Source organism: Equus quagga, chromosome 2 (assembly GCF_021613505.1).
Source record: "Equus quagga isolate Etosha38 chromosome 2, UCLA_HA_Equagga_1.0, whole genome shotgun sequence".
Lineage (NCBI taxonomy): Eukaryota > Metazoa > Chordata > Mammalia > Perissodactyla > Equidae > Equus > Equus quagga.
In genome coordinates, this window is record NC_060268.1 from 80791579 (window position 1) to 80814908 (window position 23330).

The 23330-nt window shown below is 38.1% G+C and overlaps 1 protein-coding gene across 7 annotated transcripts in view; it reads right to left on the reverse strand.

Moving 5' to 3' along the window:
- Positions 1-1107: 1107 nt before the first annotated feature.
- The window catches only part of MEF2A (myocyte enhancer factor 2A), a 167046-nt gene continuing 144823 nt past the window's right edge, over positions 1108-23330 (reverse strand). For 4 of the 7 annotated variants that reach the window (XM_046653016.1, XM_046653019.1, XM_046653018.1 and 1 more), the window contains exons 8-11: positions 14550-14573; positions 10566-10692; positions 6846-6972; positions 1108-5205 (exon numbers count right to left, since the gene is read on the reverse strand). In XM_046653016.1, coding sequence (XP_046508972.1) covers positions 4839-5205; positions 6846-6972; positions 10566-10692; positions 14550-14573 — 645 coding nt within the window. In that variant the 3' untranslated portion in view covers positions 1108-4838. The remainder of the gene's footprint in view (positions 5206-6845; positions 6973-10565; positions 10693-14549; positions 14574-23330) is intronic. The other 3 variants (XM_046653020.1, XM_046653022.1, XM_046653023.1) reach the window with 1 other exon arrangement.

The window sequence follows — 23330 nt, forward strand, 5'->3', positions numbered from 1 at the left end:
ATCAGGGCTTGCCTCTTCCACACTGGGCTAAGCACTCTGCTGCATGGTGGCACTAGCCCACTCGGCCCCCCAGAAGCCCCTCTCCACAGTGTTTCAGGTGCCTATTTGGAACCTAATTCTTGTGGAAGATGGGAAGAAACATCATTTCCTCAGTTCTACAACTAAGCGGTATTTTGAGCCCTTGTGAGCGACTGGACAGGCAGATGGGAGCAGACTGGAGCCATCCAGCTGGCAGAAGGCTCCAACTGAAAAATCATTTTCTTGGCTGGTGCCAGTCAGATACAGAATCAGCTGAAAAACAAGATAAAGCCTAGAGGAAGGCACCCATGGGAGCTAGCTAGGAAATAGCAATGAATTGATTTTAAGTAGCTGCAGCTGTGATTAGAGTATTTTTAGCCACAGGATTCAACCAGCTTTCAAAACCTGCTAATAAGTGCCTCACTGTAGCCAGCAAGTAAAACCTGCACAAAAATTTAGCTTTTAATTTAATTGGCAGAAAGAAACTGCTTAGCTAGGAGCTGGCTTAGACGGCAAATCAGAGGAAGAGAACACTTTCCACTGCAAGTTTAAGGCAATTTTTTACATCTACCACTTTTGAAAATAAAACAATTCATTTGGTAAATCTGTCTTCTGCTGCCCCAGCTCAGTATTATGTATGTATTTTGGGTAAAACAAATCATTTCACCCCCTCAACTTGAAAGATAAACAGAATCTAATGATAATAAGTTCTAACAACACACACCTCCCTCACCCCACCCGCCCTCCCCGCCGCACTTGGGTAGTTTATCCGCAACGAGTCAGCATCAGAGCCTGCCTGGGTGTAACTGATCCACACTGACACGCACCTAACAGGCAGGCTGCCCGATGCTGGGGACCGGATCACGAGCTGCTTCCTAAAGGGTCCAGGGCGGCCCAGAGAGGGAGGCCTCGGGAGCCAACATGGAAGATGGATGAGGCTGGTGAGGTGCTGCCACAGTCTCCTTGACCGCGTCTCAAAGTCAAGGGGCTCTGCGGGGGGGGAAAAGGCCTTTGGGAACAGAAGGGGAAAGGAGAGGGACTGGGGAAAGGGGACGACTGGGGCAAACACGACAGAGTCTGGAGCACACGGGAAGAGCCAGTCCGTCTTTACTGTAGTGAGTGCAGGATACAAATAGTTTACAACGACCTCTAGCATTTTTCTTAACCATTTGATAAAAAGTTCACTATAATATTTATTGTATAATGAAGAAAAAACAACACATTCAGGGAAAAATTGAGATTAACTTATTTTTCTTAAAAGGTTCATCTCAAGGATGGCAACAAAGTCCAGCTTGTGCCGCCAAACGGTTTTACATGATCAAACCGTGTACAGCTTCTTGTGTGAACTGTTGACTACAAACATTTACCAAATACATAAATCTCTTTTAAAAAAGCCATTTTAAATATAGCAAAGCAGTGTCTTCTTGCACAGCAAAGTGAAGAAAAGTTTCTACAGAGAAATAAAAGTTTTACATTTGTAAAATCTTTTTCACATTCTAGTCATCTAGCTTCTTATGATCCAATGCCAGGAGTTTTCTGGTTCCTTATTTACTATGTATTTCTTGTGCGCGTGATGGTTAATACAGAAAACATGTTAATGCTTTATTAGTTGTCCTTATTGTTAAAGGAAATGGTAAAACATATATTGTTCTTTTAGAACAAACCCCTGATTTAGTCTCGAACACAATGGATGTAATTAGGGCTCAAAAGATGGAGTTTTGATTGGGACCATCTGCAGACATACAATGTGACTCTCACTCTCAGTGTGATACCAGTTAGAGGACTGAAGGACGCACAGCTGTTGGAAACTGTACTTTAACCAGTGCAATTTAAGCTTTTTTTGTTTTTGTCTTTTAGTAATAAAATACTTCATCTGAAGGGATAAAATTTTCTTGCGATGGTGTCATACAAAACACATGAATCTAAAAGGGTAAGAAAAGTAGGTTCTAAAGTGACACCATTAGTGTCTTCCCCGCTCTGCGTTGGTTTCCACTAGGAGATGTGTACGTGTATGTGTTTGTACATGGTGTCTGGGTGAGGGGTGTCTCTGTCAAGTCCATATGCTCCAAGTCACAGTGGGCATATGGGAAAAGAGTTAACAGTCAAATATTCAGTTCCTGAAAAAGGAATACATTGTTGCTTGGTCAGTGTAATTGAAATACAAACTCCGAGCCTTGTGTAATATTATTTTAGAAAACAGTAGTTGTACTGATTATAAACCTGCATAGAAAGAAAGACTATTGAGATACAGTCAGAAAAGCCATCTCATAAGGCACACAAGAAAATAGACAGTAAATGCGAATGTGTTAACTCCTCTTCCAATGTACGGCGGAAGTCCATGAACATGCATGAACGCTAACAAAAGAATCACTCAGCACTTTGAAAGCTGGAAACGGTTTACCAAGTGGTAAGTGTTATCTTGGAAAAGTCAGTGTCGGGAGACTGTCTTGTTTCGATTAGATGTGACCTTATGAAGAAATGTGCCTGTAAGGAGTTCGGTAAAATAAGTATGTTTTAAAGAAAAAGGAATCCTTCCTGAATAAGAGCCAAATGTCTCTACTGACAAGAGAAGAGAGCATATCACCCTCCTTTTTTGGCCTCTATCAAAATTTACTACCCAAACTGTCATTATTCCATTTTGCAGCTGTGGCTGCCACAGGTTTATCCTGTACCTAATACCTATGTGTCAGTCAGGAAATCTGGCTGATGATTTGTCACAAAGAGCATATGAGGAAAATGTCAAAAGGAACACAATTTAGGGGGGAAAATAAAATGTAAGTAAAAATTGTAGGTAGCTGCTCAATACTAAATTTAAAATATAAAACACCAGCAATTTTTAAAACTTTGAGTTTCTCAGGAAAAGGAGTATTTAAAAATCTATCATGAAAGATATACAGGACTTTGAATTTTGTTCATGGCACAAGCCCAGAAAATGGACAAACTTGCTATCACCATTGAGTTGTCTTCCTGTAAGAGTAAGGCCTTGTTCAAAATCTACGCTGCGGGCAGCGCTGATTTCATCAGGATGGCAAGAGTTGTGCCGAGGATCTGCACCATGAGAGAATTTCTCCCCACACTGAAGTGTCATCTCCACGCACAAAAAATTTGGAACGGTAGTATTTTGTAATCAGCTGCATCATTCTATTTTAGAGGGTCAAGGAAAAAAAGATCCCTTCCCTCACAAATAGTTTTCCCTAATCATTTACCACTTACAAAACCTTTGTGCTCATTTACTATTTTGCCATTTTCTCTAATATTAATTAAATTAGGTCAGTTTTTTCTACTATATTTTTTCCCTCACAAAAGGCAAGTTTTAAATAATGCCTTATAAAATCTGTTACAACACATTTTATATTTATGCAGGATGAACTTAACACCAATTTTTTTGCCACTTTGCTATTTATGTACACATATAAAATATATAATGATGCTTAACCCATACAGCACAAAGATTACAATGTAACATCACACATTCACCACCAGTGAGGGGAGAAACCCCTTTATACAATCCTCTGAAAAGACTGGGCTAATAATTAAAATCCAAAGTACAGTATATTTAACAAAATAGTAAATATTAAACAGTGAATACTCTACTTAATAAGGATCTCGCCTTTTCCCCCCAAATTGGCGGCAATCCACAAAAATATACTTTAAATCTGGTGACCATACAATACATAGGTACTTACATCAAAGGTGATAATATATTTAAGATGCTATATACACAAAGAGTTTGGCTCAACTTTTAATTTACATATAGAATAATAAGTGTTCATGGCTTTTTTTTTCCAAGGTTCTGCTTGCAAGATATTTTTGTTTGTTTTTTTCCCCTCTTAAAATAAAAGTAAAAAGTTAAAACAAGATAAAGCTATTTTCTAAAAAAAAAAAGTTACACATACAGCTTTGGCTTATATAAATAATTCATAGCAGAATGTGTTCAAAAGTAGTGAATATAATTTTATATATAGTCATCAATTCATAAGGGTGTCTTCTTTCATATAAAATATACATGAGCTAAAATCAGTTTCTTCAACTTTTAAGATATGAATGTAAAAAGAAACTTCTGACATATTCCAATTATAACTTAATATATTAATTTATTTTGTTAATGTTCTATATTTCTAGGCTAGTATTTTCTGAATATCTCATGCGTGTTTTCTATTCTCTCTCTTTTTTATTAGCTAAAGATCACTTCTTTGACCCAATACATTTTTGCACGTGCAAAACAGTTATGTGTGGGGCTTTTTGTTTTGTGTTTTTTTTTTAAATATTAACAGCCCTTTCCCATGCACCCCTTTGCAATAGAGATCCATGCCAGGTTGGGTAATTAATATAAATGACATTTTATGTACAGTATTGCTTTCTTGGTTCCTGCTTTTCTACTGCTCTGTTCTACAAAGCATTTTTCTTAAGTAACTACAGTCACCGCACAGTTAAATAAAACAAGTAGGGGCCCTCTAGGTTTCTGCAAGCTAGTGCGGGAGAATTATATATGGGTACACGTTTCTCTGCAAAAACTGGTTATTGTATGAAACAAGTAGTCCAAGGAAGTGCCAGACTAAACTCTGCCTACAGGGGGCTCTGTTTGCCATGGGACACACATCTGCAGATCTACAAGGGGTTTGCAGGTAAGTGCCTGATTCTGTGTATGCAACACACACCCACACATACACACACTCACACCCACATACATATATATGTAAAGGGATATATATGTATGTATGTACATATAAATATATTTAACTCATGTCCTTATTTATCAATTTAGATATGTAGGGCAGTTCACTGCAGTAACACAAAGTACAAACACCAGCCTGGAAGTCTTAGGTCACCCATGCGTCCATCCTCATTCGCTTTACAGAAGGGCTTTCTCTGTCCTCAGTGTTTGGGGGTCGGCCCAGCACAATTGGAGAATGGAAGTCGCCCCGTGGATCCTCCCGGTCACTGCCATCATAGGAGCTGCTCGAGCTGCTCAGACTGTCCACAGGGGAGCGCCCCATTTCCTGCCGGGGCTGAGGCTGGGGCTGAGGCTGGGGGGGTTGTGACTGCTGCTGTTGCTGCTGCTGTTGCTGCTGGAAGCCTGATGGGGTCATTCGATCCCGGGGAGGTGAAATTGGTTCTGACTTAATGTTGATGTTTTGGTTGGTATTAATGGATAAATTTGAACCCTGAGATAACTGCCCTCCAGCACTGAAGGGAAAAAAAAAAGACGTTAGGTGGTTTGTGAGTACATGTGCATAACCGGAGTGACAGTACAGCCACCACCTGACTGGGCAGAGCCCAGGGTCTGAAATACTGTCAGAACTCCCCAAGACTGGTTTTGGTCATTTCCTTCAGTGCTTGGCACAAAAAGAAATCACAACTGCCTGGGAGGAAAAAACCCAGTACAGCCGAGACCTTTGGTGGCTCCCTCCACTACCTACAACCTTGGTACTTTTATAGCTGAAGTATCCAAAACGGTGTCAGTGTCTGATGCTGTGTATGGACCAAAAGGGGAGAGGAACAACATGGCAATTTGAATTCTGCTTCCTCTCTTCTTCCTCAGTTTCTTCTGTCTCCGGCCCTGTGGCGGGCACAACAACTCATCTATTCGCATGGCAACTCTAAGAAGTTAGTCCTATCACCCTGTTTTTCAGATGAGGAAAGTCTCAGAACGGCTAAGTAACTTGCTCAAAGAGGTAGAGTAGGGGGTGTTGTACAGGCTTGTTCCCTAGGCTGCGCACCAAGCCATTTCCACTTGCTTTTGCAGGGCTATTTTTAGTGTGTTCATTTAGGATGCTCAGCACAGGCCCGAGGACCAAACACCTGTGTAAGTAAATTTCCCTGAGGTACTCTGCACCTTTTTCCATGACATAATTCCCAAGAAGACTACTGACAACAGAAGGCATTGCAGAGTTGTTTCAGGATGCAGGAGCGAGAAGGTTTGCTGAGACAGGGCTCTCCGGGGACTTACAGGGCAGGAGGCTAGGAGGCTGGGTGTCCCCTAGCATTCTGAGCAGGGATGAGGCAACCAACCCTCATGGAGGCCACCTGGGTCTGCTATGCCACCCCTCTTCTGGGACGCTCTCCTCCACCTGCTCCACAGGTCTACTGTCATCCTGGTTCTCCAAAGGCACTTTTCCTTCTCCCTCCTGCTAGCAATGTCTGGTCCCACCTGGCCGCCGCTGTAAATCTTTTTCACTTATATCCCCACAGCCTGCCCATAAGGAACACTCTCTTTGTGAACCTTCTTGGTGAGGGACAGTGTGCAGTGGGCTGGGACCAACCACATGAATCCCATGTAGCCTGACTTCTACACAAGAGATTCAACCCTACCATTCCTCCCCTATAATCCAGGGAAAAAGCAAAGGGCACAGCTCATTTTCCTATTCTCTTTGTCTGCTGATATTCACCAAAGCAAAAAAAGAGAAGGCTGATAGGTGGGCCTCAATATCTTCAAGCTGCCTTTCTTCAAACAATGGAATCAACACAGGGGTTGGGAAGGAGGGGTGGGAGTGGGTGGCTTAAGCTTTGGTAGCTAGGGAGAAGGGGTGCTTATGGATGACATCTGTGCCTTGCTACCCCTGTAGACAGTAATGGACTCTACCTCAGTATGTTCATATAGGAGAAGCTTTGCTCCCTGAGTCTCTTCAAGGAATGCTTAGTTTGCTCAGTATCCAAGCTATTATCTAGAGCTATGTAAAAAAATATTTTCTACAAACACTTGTGCCACCTCAAAAAGAATCCTTCTAGAATATTCACATGAAAGTCAACAGAGCAAAAGATCGTAAGTGACAGAAAAAGAGTGTGGAGGCTGGGAGTGGAGATTCAGGGAAAATTTCGTTACTCACACCAGAGAGCTGAGGGCTGCTTGTCCTAAATGGTGCTGCTGCCAGGCTGACACCTGTCCCAGAGATAGCATTCCTGGGGAGTTGAAGCCCTGCAGGGCTGACAGGTCGGCACTAGTCAGCGAGTAATCTAAAAAAAGAAAGAAATATTGCTTGTGTGTATATAATAAAAGCACTATGAAAAATCTGTTTTTCAAATAGTAGCTTCAAAAGTTCCTAGGTTGAGAGAAAGCCAGGTACTTCATAACATAAAACAACAGACTTTGGGTCTACAAGCCACAAAATTTTTCTTTGGGGAGGTTCATGGGACCTAGCCGTATTTGTTGTCTACGATTATTTCAATAAAATAAGTCTCAATTTTGTATTAAAGGTTTACAGTTTATTATTCCACAAAAAGTTGAGATACTTTTTCCAGACTTGTGAATAGTAATAATAAAAAGACAGTTACTAAAGGATGTTCCTATACAATTGTTATTTTATATAAATACACCCACCACTAACTACCCTCTTGAACAAAGAGAAACACTCCAGCTCCCCCAGACTGAGTCTAGGTCAGCAAGTCTCATATTCCTCAAGTGCAGGGGGAACAGGAAAGACAAGAGTACCCCTTCTCATGGTGTGCCAAGCTTAATGACATAGACAGTAAATACATTATTACACTATTAATTAATTGCATTTGTTCAAAGTACAGGGACTGTCAAAGGTCCCTGATTGCAAGCAAAATAATTTCAAGTTCATGAAGAAACTTTATGTTACAAGAGTATAATATAGCTCATTTTATGTGAGTGCTTCAGTCATAATCACTTTGACCAAGACTTCGGAGGTTAGTTACCATTCCCACGTAGAGTTATTTCAGTTCATCATTAACACCTCTTTTCCATTGAGTTCTAAAGAGAGGTGGCAAAAACTCTTCTACTTTTAACTTCTTTTTCAGGTCTCAAGAGAGGTGTTTGAAGAAGTTGGTCTTGCTAGTGAATTAACATTTTAAAAAAGGAACTGAGTTGAAACAGCATAGCCAGTAGTTAGGATTCTGTCCTGACTCTCTACTTTTCTCATTCTTGTTCTCTAAAGTTGCCATGGCATGGCATGATTACCATGCAATGGTACCAACATTAACCTAGTTGGTCGTGCCAGAAACCTGTGAGTATTATCCTTGATACTTCTCTCTTACTTCCACCACTGACCACCAAGCCTGGTCAATTCTATCTACTGTCTCTCAAGCCTGCCCAAGTTTTGCCATCTCTACTGCCACCACTCTAGTCCAAGCCATCAGTATCCATTACTTACACCACCACAATAGTCTTTTGTGTGGCATCCTTGCATTCACTTTTGGCCCTATGCACACTGTAGCCAAAGTTATCTTAAAACAACAAATATCATGACACTTCTCTGCTTAAAACCTTTTTATGGCTTCCCAATGCTCTCAGGATAAAGTCCAAAATCCTGAACATGGCCTGTAAAATCCCTACTTACCTCTATAATTTCATCTCCAATCACCCCACGCCATCTCTCTCTCTCTAGCCATGCTGCTGCTGGCTCCCATCCTTTGTACACAGTATTCCCTCTCCCTGAAACACTCTGCCTAGTTGACTCGTGTGTGCTCCTTCAAGTTGAAACTCAAATGCAGCCCTTAACATGACTGAAACAAATTATTCCGAGAAGTGTTTGTTTTATGTCTTTTTTCCCAATAGACTCTAAGTTCCATTGCTAACCATGCATTCTTGTATTTCCAGGGCCTGGCACAGTAGGTGTTCAATAAATTATATGTTGAATGGATGCACAAATAAGTTTGTGAGGATCTTACTAATGGGAATGATCTTATTAATGGGCATGAGGAAGTGTCTATAGGATTCCTTCACACAGAACTGTTGAACTTTTTGAAACACTCATTTATTCGTCCCTTCACTAACTGTAAGGAATGTGTTTGATTCTAAAAATGTACATAAAGGTAGATGATATACCAAAGAAAGATAAAACACGGATACATGTTTAAAAAAGGCAAATAGATAAACATGTTAAAGACACTAGGGTAAAATTAAACAGAATAGGTGCTCTGAGAAGGAACAAAAACTAAGTCAATTAAAAGAATGAATGAGACTGAAGTTAAGTGATTAATGGTTTTGAGAGAATCTAACTCCATTTTTATGTTTTAGTAATTCCTTCTGGACTTTTAAAAAAACAAATTCTTTCTATTCCAATAGCATTTCTAAAAATAAGTATAATGGAATTTCTAAGTATATGAAAAACCTATCACGAAATGTGCAGTAAACTGTGATCTGACTCTGACGCCCTGTTCAAGCCCTGTCTTCTCAGCCAAGACTCCTCTGAACATACTAGCTCATAGATTTCCCTCCTTCTCACCTTCTCAAGGCTCAGAGTATAAAATGGTAACCTCAACAACTCAGGATTTCCCCTTCATAGTTACCAACTTAGGTATGTCCTGTCTCCTTATCTAGAATAAACTTGGGAGAAAAGATGTGTCCCTAGCCGAGTGTCGCTCATATAGCTGGTGAACACTGCACTGAAACAGGATTTCTATGAATGCATAATCCCTGGCTTTACTCTAGGTTTGCAGCTGATAGAGCTGGACATTTTTTCATATTAATTGTTGGACAAGGTAGTGGACATTTCCTAAGAGACTTTCTTTTTCAATAAAATTTTTAAAAGTTGTTTCTGTTTTAAAAGATCTACTTGGAATTAAAGAGGCAATCTAATGTATCAATGGCTCTGCACGCCTCAGGGAGCTCCAGACAGCAGTGTGAAAGCACCGTGCTAAAGCCCCTCCCTGAAGTGCAAAATCAGATGATCTTTACTACAGACTACTTAGTAGAATCATAAAAGAATAAATTCCCTGCACTGCGGTCTCTGAATGATTGGCAAGGTATAATTTAACTATTTGCCTCTTTCCTTCTTCCTTTGAAGCATCACATGTTTGGCTCCGCTGGTGAGAAAGTGAAACCACGCAAGTTCTCTGCCCCTTCTTAGAATGGTGAATCTCAACGAACCCGCTGCACATCAGGATTCTCCATGCAACCTGCAGAGCTAAAGGCACCCTTCCAATAGCTGCAGCATTCTTAAATTTTCCTAGACTACCTCCAAAATAGGGTATTTTAAGATGAAATATATAAACAAACATAAATGAGTAAAAAGCTCCTCTCAGAGGTGAGGAGTGACTCACTCTGAGGAGAAAGAAGGGAGGTCTTGGTTTTGCCCCTCAGGCACAAACAATAGAAACCAAACAGGTAGTTCCATGGAGGAAAACAACCTACACAGTCCAGCTTAAACATCTGCCACATCCCCGAGTCCTGAGGTCCAAAGGTATTCAGTCTTTCTCAAAGCAGATTAACACAGCATAAAGAGAAAAACATCTTATTTCAAAAGCCTGCAGAGTGAGAGACTGTGTAATAAGAAACCACATAGAAATGCTGAGCAACAGGCCATGGCCCTCCTTGGTTCAGCGCATAGAGTAACTGTGATACCAGCTACTTGCTCCTTCGTCAGAGATATAAGTAAAAGTTCACGTTGGGAAATCATTCTATGATCAATATATTTTTTGTAATTTTTTTCAAGGCTAGCATGTGTTTTTTAATATATCCAAATGTGAATCTAAAAACTGGAAATAATTTATTTCAATAAATATACTTTTAAAAAAAAATCACAAAAGCATACGTTGATCACAAAACAAAGAAAGAAAACTCATGAAAGAAAACAGAACAAGCTTACCAGTGTTGTAGGCAGTTGGCATCGCTGAGTACACAAGTCCCTGTGGAGGCAAGCTTGGGGTTGTCACAGACACTACTGGGGTAGCTAGAGGTTGAGTGGCTTGAGAACTGCTTATCCTTTGGGTGTTCTGTGAGAGAGTAGAAAAAAGAGAAAGTGTTATTATGCAAGTATTTATGATCAGACATATTTTAAAAATAACATTCAATTTAAAAGTGACATTTTTCACAGTTTTATGATGTGAATGTCATTATTTCCTGAAGCAGCGATGATGTGAAAACCTAAAAAATACTAATGGGAATAACTAAATATTTAATTTTAAGGGACTTATTTTTATATTAATTATTCATTTTCCCTTGTATTTTTCATACAGAGTTTATAGATGTCAGAGATATAGCTTTAAATTAGAATCTTGCATAATGGGTGAAAACACTTTTCTGTGTTAGCATAAATGAAGACTTGATGCCACTGCTAATACTGCCAGGTTACTCTAAATATGTGTGGGTTTTAAATACTTGAGGATAGCAAAGCTCATTTGTCTATATAGAGATTATAAGTCCATGAGTATAGGGATCAAAACTATTTTTATTTGCAGCATTTACACGTTAACATGGTTTAAGTCACAGCTTTTTGAAGTACAGCTTGTGTTCGGATTTCCTTCCCTGTGATCCTGCAGTTGACATACATATGTGGGGTTTTTTTTATTAAGACTTTTTTACAGCAGTTTTAGGTTCACAGCAAACTTGAGGGGAAGGTACAGAGATTTCCCCTATATCCCCTGTCCCCACATATGCATGGCCTCCCCCATTATTAACATCGCCCACCAAATGACCTATTTTTTAATAGCAGATTCAGATACATAGACCTTCAGTCCCTGCACTCTTCTGAAGGGCGAGGCTTTGAGTGAATACAGTGCTTTTGAATACAGTGCTTTTGATAGGGCTGTAAATGGAGCAACACTAAATGCTTGCTGATTGACTGCACCTACATATTATTCTATCTACAGTGGGAATAATTTAAAAAAATCAACTATTGAATAATCAAGTTAGCTGAAGACAGTCCACCGTCCACAGTTTAAAAGATAGTCAATGTCCTCATACCCAAAGGGTTTGGGAGAGCAGTTTCTCACTATACTGGCTTAAGGAAACATTTGCCAAAACTGAGCAACAGAGGAACTGAACAGACTGCACGTTCCATGTGGTTAGTACACAAGAAGGCCACCACAATTCCAGGGCTATTTTTTCCTGATTGAAGAAGTTACAGCCTGATGACTGATATTTGGGGGTCTAAGCCATATCAATAAAAGTACTATCAGGACCTTGAGATTATGAAGAGTGAGAATGTGATTCGGTTTCCTCTATCACCATTTTCAAAGAGTAAACAGATGAAGGCCTCTGGCTAGATCTAGACACTTGAACACTGATTACTGGATAAGCATCCAGATCTCAGTTTCTTTCTTTTTAGTTTGTATTTTCTACCACAGTCTTAAGTTAGAGGATGTTAGAAAGATCACTATGTGGTTATACTGCCTGGGTTTCTGTCGCAGATTCATCACTTCCTGAGCACTGGAAAAATCATTTAACCTCTCCAAGCCTCGTCATTTGTAAAGTAGGGAAGATAGTGATCTTTGTGCTGCCTGCCTTGTAGCCCTGCTGTGAGAATCTAGTGAGGCAACAGGTGGGAAGTGCTTTGGGAAGAGAAGTTCTATATAAATGTATGACGATAACCTTAAATTATTGTCCAAGAAATCCCCTGACCCAAGATTTCTACATAACGGATTTAAACAAAAAAAAAAAAAAAAAAGGATTGGGGGCCGGCCCACTGGCGCAGCGGTTAAGTTCGCACGCTGTGCTTCAGCAGCCCAGGGTTCACCAGTTCGGATCCCGGGTGCGGACATGGTGCTGCTTATCCAGCCACACTGTGGCAGGTGTCTCAAATATAAAGTAGAGGAAGATGAGCACGATGTTAGCTCAGGCCTACTCTTCCTGAGTAAAAAGAGGAGGACTGGCAGCAGATGTTAGCTCAGGGCTAATCCTCCTCAAAAAAAAAAAAAAAAAATGGATAAACACATTTATTCCTTCTGCTCCATAGCTATTTCCCTGGAGCCGTCATGAAGGAAAGTTGTTCTGGGATTGCAAGGCTTCTGAAGGAATCTCTGTGACCCGGCTCTCACCAGAAGTCTTTAGTGTAGGCTCCAGGGCACTATACTTCCTCACACCACTATATTTTAGAGCTCAAACCAATTTGAACAACTTTCTACATTCTGACAGACTGTGTTTCTGATTATATTTTGGGTTCTGACACACAAAGCTCTGAATTTTAAATTAAGTTTTAGAGTCTGAATTAGCATAAGTTTTACAGAGTATGAATAACTTTATAGTTTTTGGTTATGTATTTGTTTCTTCATTACAAATATTTATGATTTCTAGATTTTATAGTCTTCAAAGATTTAGAAATTTATCTTTGAGATTCCGTAATTGAGGGTGTACTTTAAAGGAGAAAGTTGATGTATGACAACTGGGAATACATTTTAGTCTGAGCATCAGGTTTCTAATTTTGACGAATTTTTGAGATAGAGATCTACTTTGGGCTGAATTTGTTCTTACAGATTGGTCACTGGAACTTACAGCATGACATGGTTTGGGCCTGGCTCTTTCTACACCATGGCCTCACCTCCATAGCAATCTCCTGGGAGAGCTCAACATGGAGTGGGGTGTGTGTGTACCAGTGAGACTCCAATATTGGAGATCCTAATCTCAATGGCACTGAGTTTGCTAAGAGTAAGGACTTCTGGAAGCACTAGAGTGCAACATATTGCTAGATAATTCACAAGGAAGCATTTAGGAAACTTCTTAAGGGTAAATAGTGAGAGCTAACCTAAGATGAATTATTTTATCTTGAATTATAAACTTACATTTGCTAATCATTACTGTATCATTAAGTAAAGTATTTCCCCCAAAAGACAGTCTAAAACTGCACAATATAATCCAACACCACAATGACAGTTGATTAGTGTATTTTAGTTAACCAGTACAAGACTACATCCAAAACTGTGTGATCACAAAGTTAGAGAACAATCTCTGATTTTAAGAACAGACAACCTTATCTGAAAAGAAAAAAACTGTGCAAAACACAACAGCATGCATATATAACAATAAAATGTAAACAATACCAACAGATGCCTTTCCCCATGCTTTCATGCAATGTGAACCCCTGTCCATGCTAAAAACTAAACATTTTAAAGTTTTTATTCCCCATAAAGGTCATCGATTAGCAGCTGACTCTGAATTCATACGATCACTGCTGTGAGGTTTGGGTTTTAGTTCTCAAAGAAGAAACAGATCAACTGAAAGTTATTTTCATTCAATAGAATCATTTGTTTTGGAAAAAGGATAATAGCTACTTTTAAGAAGAGAATATCTTCTGACAGTAAAAAAGTAAATTTGCGTATATTCAGTGACAGACATTCCTTTTCACAAACAGGGAACCCCCTTGTGGTTCAGATCGTCTCATGCAGGATGAAATAATTGCAACTCTGAAAAAGGTGACCTCACCAAAAATGATGTAATCTTTTTGAACGACAGAGAAATAACACAAGACTGTGTGGTATAATCTAAGGAACTTTGAGGGTGAAGTCATTTTCTAAAAATATGTTAATAATTTGGGGAACTATATAAGGTATTTTGTATCTTTCTTTAAAAAAAATCTTTAGCAAGTGTCTTGTGATCATGGACAGCCATTGTTTTTAAAGGCTCTATTCCAATGTTCCCTCCAACAAATAAAATGGGTCAAGATATATAATTATAAATACAAAAACTAGACTCTGAGTACCAGTAGGTTGGTTTAGTTATTCAAAGTGTCTGGATAGTGTTTAATAACAAAAAAAATCTGTGTAACAAAGGGAACATTGGTTATATAAAAACATTTAAGAGAATTAGTACTTTCTACATCTTTTTCAACTCCCTTGAAGCAGAAACCCACACTCACCAACTCCAATTCCTCTTCCTCCGACTGCACTCAGCATAGAAGAGGGATAAGAAAGTTACTAAGACTATTGGTACTCGAAGATAAAATATTTCTTTAGAAAAACATGTTATTTGGACACTAGCAGTTGTTTGGAACTCTAAAAAGATGACTAAATACCCAACAAATACAGATATAAATTACTGACTGTCTCTGTACTTGTAGTTGATTTCAAAAGACTAGAAAGATTCTTTTAAATTTTTTAGATTTAAAGACACCCCTCCCCATAACTTGGTCAGCTTTTATGCTGGCCTCGCTTACACATAAGCCATGCTACTGTGACAGTATTTTAAAAGGATTCCTAATCGCGATTCCAGTTTATATTTGGAACCTAAGAATACTAACTCTATACTTCGTCTTAACCCTTCCATCCCTATGCCTCCTGGTGACACATGTCCACTTATCTCCTCTATAATATTCTGTGCTCTGTTCCTTGGTGGCAGAAATTACTTTGTTTTCTTATTTTGAACTCAAACATTTGTTAATAAGTATAATAGTTTTAAATAACACAGATTTATATATGTTTATCACTTGCAAATAAAGTTTTCACATGAATAAAATAATTTCAATGGAGAAAAACCATATATATGAAGAAAATGAGACTGGAGGAGAAATGAACTGACAAGTCACATATAGAAAGGAGATGAATGAAACATATTTGCTCCTTTTCTCCTAAAAATCTAGAAAATACGAATTTGCTAGAAATAATCTACTAACTCGTTCTTTTATTTTACTTGAGTAAGTCAAGCTTCTTTGTCAATCTGTGAAAGATGTCTTTATAAGCATCACTGATACAGGAAGTCCCAATCTGAAAGCAGGTTTATCTGCAAACAAATGATGTAAAATACAAAGGAGGCTGGTTATTTCTTCCAAAAAGCAATCACTTGGCCTAAAACTGCTATTTCAAATGTTGGTAAAATGCTCTTTAACTGTTTTGTTATAGATATCTTTACATGTCTCCAACTATAAGATAAACATCAAAATACTGTGGGGGTGTTTCTGTGTGTGTGTATAGTTTTCACTTTAACCTATAAAGGAGTAAGGATGTAAGTTTATGTGGCACATTCTGAATATTCCATGGAGATGCTTCAGGATCTCTTAAAAAAGAACAGAGATAATCTTGGCAAGTTGCTAAATGCCTAAATGAAGTTTGTCCTTAAACTGTGCAGTTTACTATTACTTCTTATAAACATATTTCTGTGCCTTAAATTAAACTTTCTGTAGCTTTTACTTCTGAAAGACAGTGGTAGGTATTCTATATCCAGTTCCTGAAAGGTGACAAATGACTGTTCTAAATGCCATTTTTTCTTAGGACCTTCTTTTTGGGTATATTTTTTTGTTATATATGTATGTATTTTTAACTTTGTATCTGAAGTAATTTTAGACTTAGAGAGCAGTTGCAAAGAGAGCACACCATCACACGCCTCCCCCAATGTTAACATCCCCAAGAAACACGATACAATTGTCAAAACTAACAAAATAACACAGCAGTTACTAAAGCTACACACTTTACTTGGATTTCACTGGTCTTTTCACCAATGTCCTTTTTCTGATCCAGGATCAGATCCTGCATCCCATATGCCTTTAGTTGTCAAGGATCCTTAAGTCTCCTCTGGTCTGTGACATTCCCTCAGTTTTTCCTTGTTTTTCACGATCTTTTGAAGACTACTGGTCTGGTATCTTGTACAATGTCTCTCAGTTTGCGTCTGTCTGATCTTTTCTCATAGTTAGACAGCATGGACTTTTGGAAGAATACCACAGAGGTGATGCGACCCTCTGAGCACATCATCTCAGAAGACACGTCATCCTATTACTAGTAATGTTAACCTTGATCTTCTGGTTTAAGGTAGTGTCTTCAAGGATTCTCCACTGTAAAATCACTATTTTTCCCTTTTTAACAAAGAATAATTCGGGGAGAGACATTTTGAGGCTATGCAAATATTCTGTTTCTCCTTAAACTTTTACCCCAATCTTACCATTCATCTGTTGACCTGGCCTGCAACAATTACCTCTGTACTGTAGTGTTATAATGATGATTTGCTATTTCTCTCATTTGCTACATGCATTAATTAGAATTCTTCTGTAAGGAAGAGTCGTCCCTTTTCCCTTTATTCATTCAATCATTTACTTATATCAGTAACAGACTGAGTATTTTTTATTCCTTGGTTATATTCCAATACTACTGTTATTTTGTTGCTTAAATTGTTCTAGTTTTGGCTACTGGGAGCTCTTCTAAAAGGCTGGTTCCTATAAACTTTGGATGTGCACTTTCTTATCCTCTGGCACCTCTGGCTCATCTTGTATTTTCCCTGGCCCAGCTCTACAATCAATTACTTCTCCAAGGAGTCCAGATTCCTTTTTAGGGGAGAACGGTGTTTTGAAACTAAGATCTGAGTACTAGGTGTGCTGAGTTACCAAGTGATATTGTTTCAAGGCCCTCTCAGAAGACACAGCTAGGAAATATACAATATATACTAATTTATGTTTATACACATCTATATTTCTGTACGTATCTATCTGTATATATGTTAAAAAAAATTTCATACAGGAGATGGCCCTGTGGCCGAGTGGTTAAGTTCGCGCGCTCCGCTGCAGGTGGCCCAGTGTTTCGTTGGTTCGAATCCTGGGCGCGGATGTGGCACTGCTCATCAAACCACGCTGAGGCAGCGTCCCACATGCCACAACTAGAAGGACCCACAACGAAGAATATACAACTATGTACTGGGGGGCTTTGGGGAGAAAAAGAAAAAAAAAATCTTAAAAAAAAAAAAAATTCATACAGAAACCTCCAACTACAAGCCAGAAGGGTTCATTCTACCTTCTTCCATGCCCGCCCACCTTGCTTATTTGTAACTTTTTTCCTCCAAAATTGAGAAACCTGGCTTTATCTACAATGTATTCACTTATTTGTTTGAGAGAAAGAAAGTGTGCGTGTTTCTGAGTAACAAATTTACCATCTTGAGCACAGTGATTCTGTACAATTTTATAGTCTCTATCCTTTACAGTATCCAGTCAAAACAGTTTCCAAAAAGCTTGCTGCAATTTTGATTGGGATTGTGTTTAATCTACAGATCAATTTAAGAAGTGACATCTTGACAATATTGACTCTTCAAATGCATTAACATGGTATCTTTATTTAAGTTTCTGATTTCTTTCAATAGTGTTTTGTAGTTTTTAGCATGCAAAACATGCACGTTTTGTTAGATTTGTACCTAGGTATTTTTTTTGGGGGGGTGCTATTTAAATGGTATTCTTTAATTTCAAATTCAAATTGTTCACTACTAGTATAAGAATACAATTGACTTTCGTATATTGATCTTGTACTCTATAACCTTGCCAAACTTGCTAATTGGTGCCAGGAGTTTTTTGTAGATTCTTTACATGCTTTTTTACATACATAATTATGTCTTCTGTGAAAAGACAGTTTAATTTCTGCCTTCCCATATGTATGCATTTTATTTTTCTTGCTATAACTGTTCTGGCTAGGACTTCCAGTAAAATTTTGAATATGAGTAGTGAGAATAAACATCATTGCCTAGTTCCTATGTTGGTAAAAGACTAAATGCTTTCCCCTTATTAAGTATATTATTTGTAGGATTTCTGTAGATGCTCTTTACTAGGTTAAAGAAGTTCCCTTCTTTTCCTAGTTTGCTGAAAGATTTATCAGGAATAAATGTTGAATTCTATTAACATGGTGAATTACATTGATGAATTTTCAAATTTAGAATAAGCTTTGCATTCCTGGGATGAAACTCACTTGGTCTTGATATATTATGCTTTTATATATTGATGAATTTATTTACTAATATTTTGTTGAGTATTTTATGTCTAGAGTTCATGATGGATATTGGCTTATAGTTTTCTTTTCTTGTAATGCCTTATTCTGGTTTTGTATTAGGGTAATGCTAGCCTAATAAAATGAGCTGAGAGGTGTCCCCTCCTCATCTATTTTCCTGAAAGAGATTATGTAGAATTAACATCATTTCTTCTTAAACGTTTGGTAGAAGTTGCCAGTAAAACCTCCTGGGTTTGGAGTTTTCTTTTTTGGAAGATTTTTAAACTAGGAATTCAATTTCTTTAATATTTATTCTTTAATTATTTAATATTTATTATTCAGGTTAACTATTTCTTCTTTGGTAGTTTGGTAATTCTTTGGTAGTTTGTATCTTTCAAGGAATTTGCCCACATCACCTAAACTATCAAATCTATTGGACCAGAGTTGTTCATAGCATTCCCTTATTATTGTTTAGTGTCTTTTGGGTTATGTAACTGCTTTCATTCTAGATATTGACAACCTGTGTCTTCTCTTTTTCTTTGGTCAGCTTGACTACAAGTTTAGCAATTTTATTATCTTTTCAAAAAACCAGGTTTTTGTTTGATTACTTTTCTCTACTGTTTTTCTGCTTTATATTTCATTAACTTCTGCTCTTTATTTTTTCTTTTCTTCTGATTGCTTTGGGTTAAGTTTGCTCTTTTTTCTGAAGTTTCTTAAGGTAAAAGTTTACTGATTTGGGACCTTTCTCTTTTCTAATATAAACATTTAATGCTATAAAATTTCCCTCTCAACACTACTCTAGGTGGTCTCCAAAATTTTGATATGTTATATATATATCTATTTCTAAATTTCTCTTGACATTTCCTCTTTGACCCACAGGTTATTTAAAACAGTGCTATGTAATTTCCAAATATATGGAAATTTTCCTCTTGTCTTTCTGTTATTGATTTCATTATAGTCAGAGAATATAATCTACGATTTTGACTCTTTGAAATTTGTTGAGGTTTGTTTTATGGCACAGGATATGGTCTATCTTGGTGACTGTTCCAAGTGCCCTTGAGAAAAATGTGTGTTCTACTGTTGTGGAGTGAAGTGTTCTATAAACATCTCTTAGGTCAGGTTGGTTGAATATTGATCAGGTCATCCAGATCCTTTGATTTTTCTGCCTACTTGTTCTATCAATTACCGAGAGAGGAGTACTGAAGTTTCCAACTACCACTGTGGACTTTTCTATTCCACCTTTTAGTTCTATCAGGTTTTGCTTTATGTATTTTGAAAGTCTGCTGTTAGGTGCATATACATTAAAGATACTTATTTCTTGGAAAATGGACTATGTAATGTCTTTGTTAATCCTTGATAATATTTCTTACTGGGAAGTCTACACTGTAGGAAATTAATATGGCTACTCTAGCTTTCGTTGGGTTAATGTTTGCACGGTATGTTATTCTCCATCCTTTTACCTATGTCTTTATATTTAAAGTCGGGTTCTTGTAGACAGTGCATGGTATGATCTTCCTTTTTTAACCAATCTGACATTTTGTCTTTTAAATGTTTATGACCACATTCAACACGATTACTTGTATGGCTGGATTAAAATCTATAATCTTACTAGCTATATTTTATTTGTTCCCTCTGTTCTTTGTTTTTTTCCTTTTTCTCCCATTTCTTGGGCTATTAGAGCATTTTTTATAATTCCATTTAATCTCCTCTACTGACTTACTATTTATACCTCTTTTTAAATCTTTTTTCTATAGTTGCACTAGAGTTTACATTATACATCTTTAGTTAGTTAGAGTTCACCTTCAAATATATATCACATCATGTGTAGAGTTAGGACTTACAACAGTATATTTCTAATTCCACCCTCCATCATTTGTTGTCATATATTTTATTTTTACATGTGTTATAAACACAAAATTCATTGCCACTATTTTTACTTTAGAAAATCAGCTATCTTTTGGAGCAATTAAAAAGAGATCTTGCTTTCTAATACCATTCTCTACTAAAAGGAACCAAGGTTCCTTGCAGAAATGCCGGATTCTAGGACTGGGGCATGAAATATATAAGATGAGCCTGGAGCATTTTGCAGTCACTGGAAAATAAAAAGGAACTCCACTCACCACTGCTCCCCCTCACCCCAAACCCCACAAGGATGAGGATATGTGAAATGGGCACAGGAACCAGCTGAATAGTCCCCAATAGCTAAAGCTGCAACAATTTGAGCAAGAGAGTAAAAGAGTATTGGTAGGATTATATGATAACAGAATTTAGTAGTAGTATAACCCAATGTATAAAATAAATGCCCAAGTCCATATTAATATAAATAAATGAGAACAGATAAGTCACCTGTGCAGAAGAACTCCAAATAATTTATGTAGACACTCTGCCCTCAAGGAAGTGGAGCATAACTCCCCACTCCTTAAGTGTGAGCTTCACATAGTGACTTCTTTCCAAAGAGGACAGTATGGAAAGAGGAAAAAGAGTAACCCATGAAACACTACATTAGCAAGGTGACCAAGGTTAACATCAACAGCAATTAGTCACGTTGATAGTATGTGCCCCTGACATGATGTGATGAAAATGGCACTTTAGTTCTACGGCCTTTCTCCCCGAAACCAATAACCCCAGTCTGATCCTGAGAAAAAAGATCTGAAAAATCCCAATTGAGGCACATTCTACAAAATACTTGACCAGTACTCCTCAAAACTGTCAAGGTCATCAAAGCAAGGAAAGTCTTAGAAACTAGCATAGCCAAGAGGAGCCTAAGGAGACATGACTACTAAATGTAACGTGGTGTCCTGAATCTGACTCCAGAACAGAAAGACATGAGGCCAAAAACTAAGGAGAGCTGAACAAAGTACAGACTTCAGTTAACAATAATGCATCACTATTGCTTCATTAGTTGTAACAAATGTACTACACTAATGTAAGACACTAATAGGAGAAATTGAGAGTGGAGCAGATGGGAGCTTTCTGTTCTATCTTTGCAATCTTTATATAAATTTAAAACTGTTCTAAAATAAAAGGTTTATAAAATGTAGGGGAAAATGAATTTTCTTTTATCTTCATTTATTCCATTTCCATTGTTCTTTATCTCTTTGTATAGATCCAAGGTTTTGCTGGTAGCGTATTCCTTCTGCCAAAGGCCTTCCTTTAACATCTCTCATGGAGTAGGTATGCAAGCAATAAATTCCCATCATTTGTTTGAGAAAGTTTTTATTTCTCTTTCATTTTTGAAAGATATTTTTGCTGGGTATAGAATTCTAGGTTGAGTTTTTAAAATTTCAGTATTTTATGTTACTCTACCATTTTGGAGCGTGCATAATTTCTAAAGAAAAGTATGGTATAAATTCTTATCTTTGTTCTTCTGTATGTTCTTCTGTCTTTTCTCTGGCTGCCTTTAAGATTTTCCTCTTCATCTTCTGCTTCTAGCAGCCTAAATATGTGTGTGTGTGTTTTGGTGATAGTATTTACCCTACTTGGTGTTGTTTATTATTTCTTCAAATATTTCTTTGCTCTGCTTTCTTTCGTCTCTTTTTGGAACTCCCGTTACAAATATGTTAAACCGTTACTTGATAAAGTCCCACAGCTCTTGGAGGCTTTGTTCTGTTTTTTGTTTTGTTTGTTTTCACTCTTCTCTCTCTTCGTATTTCAGTTTGGGTAATTTCTACTGACCCATAACCTATAGGTCTTTATTCCTGTTAGGCCTTTAGTGCAGGGTTTGAGTTAATTTAACAGGAACTGGGCTGGGTTTGCAATACATTGTTGCTAATGGTGACCGTCAGTGTATCCACCAGAGGCCTCATATCCCTCTAGATGGAATGCGGGATTGGTTTGCCAGAGGTGTTTTTGTTTTTGTTTTCCCCAGTGACTGCTCATTCTCAGTTTTAAGCCTTCCCCTTTGTGCTGTGTGTCAGGCTGCGGCCTTCTCAGTTATCCTGCCACACTGCTAACACTGTTCCTGCTCCTCCACCATGGGTTGAGAAATTTTTCCTTTTCCATTTTCTCAGATACAATGGGACTTCACCAGTGCCCTAAGGGTGACAGTTTTTGTTGTTGGTCTCCTCGCAGATGAAGACTTTGTTCCACAGGACAGGAAGGGGAGAAGGATCCAGGCAAAACTTTTTGCCCCTATAACAGTGGTTGCTCCTCCCTTCTCCCAGATGTATACCACAGAGGAGTCGTTTTGGAGTCTTTTTCAGGTCATTCCCAATCTTCTCCCTGAGCACCCAGTGGGGTTCATGGAGGAGAAAAAGCCTACAAGAGAACTTAGACTCTCCCTATATCACAGCCCCAGGGCTTTTACGCAGTCCTGATGGTGAACACTTGGCCTCCAGCAATTCACTAATCATCCTAGCTTAACTCTTATTGCCTGTGTCTTACCCAGGTAAGTCAGTGCTCAAATGTCCTCCCCCTGCACTTTGAGTCTAGGCCAGTTGGTTACCCTGAAATCTCAGTACTACAATGTGTTCAAAGAAAGCTATGAACTTGTTTGTCCAACTTTTTTCCCACTGTAAGGCTGGGAGCGACACAGTTTCCAGCTTTCTGTAACTCCAAATGAAAAAGTACTTTGTTTTTTGACTTCAAGAGTTTTGGTCCTGGCTTTCTTTTGTACTACGTTGGACAAGTATTAACCTCTCTCTGAGTTTCCTCATCTCTACCTAGCCAAAATCACAGTTTGAGAATCAAATGAGACAACGTATATAAAGATGTTTGGGAATCTAAAAAGCATGATACAAATGTAGAATTATTACCTAAAGCCTGATAGCATCAATTTCACTTAGCAAAAAATCAAATGGCGAGTTTAGCAGCTGCACAGTAAAAAAGAACACCTGGCAAATATTGTTGCTTGTGAGTAGTCAAACAGTTGCTAAACTGAGAATGGTTTTAAAACTTGCATATATATTCCAATTTTACCTACAAGTAGCTAAGGGGGATAAACATATTCTCCTCTTCTTTATAAATGCAAC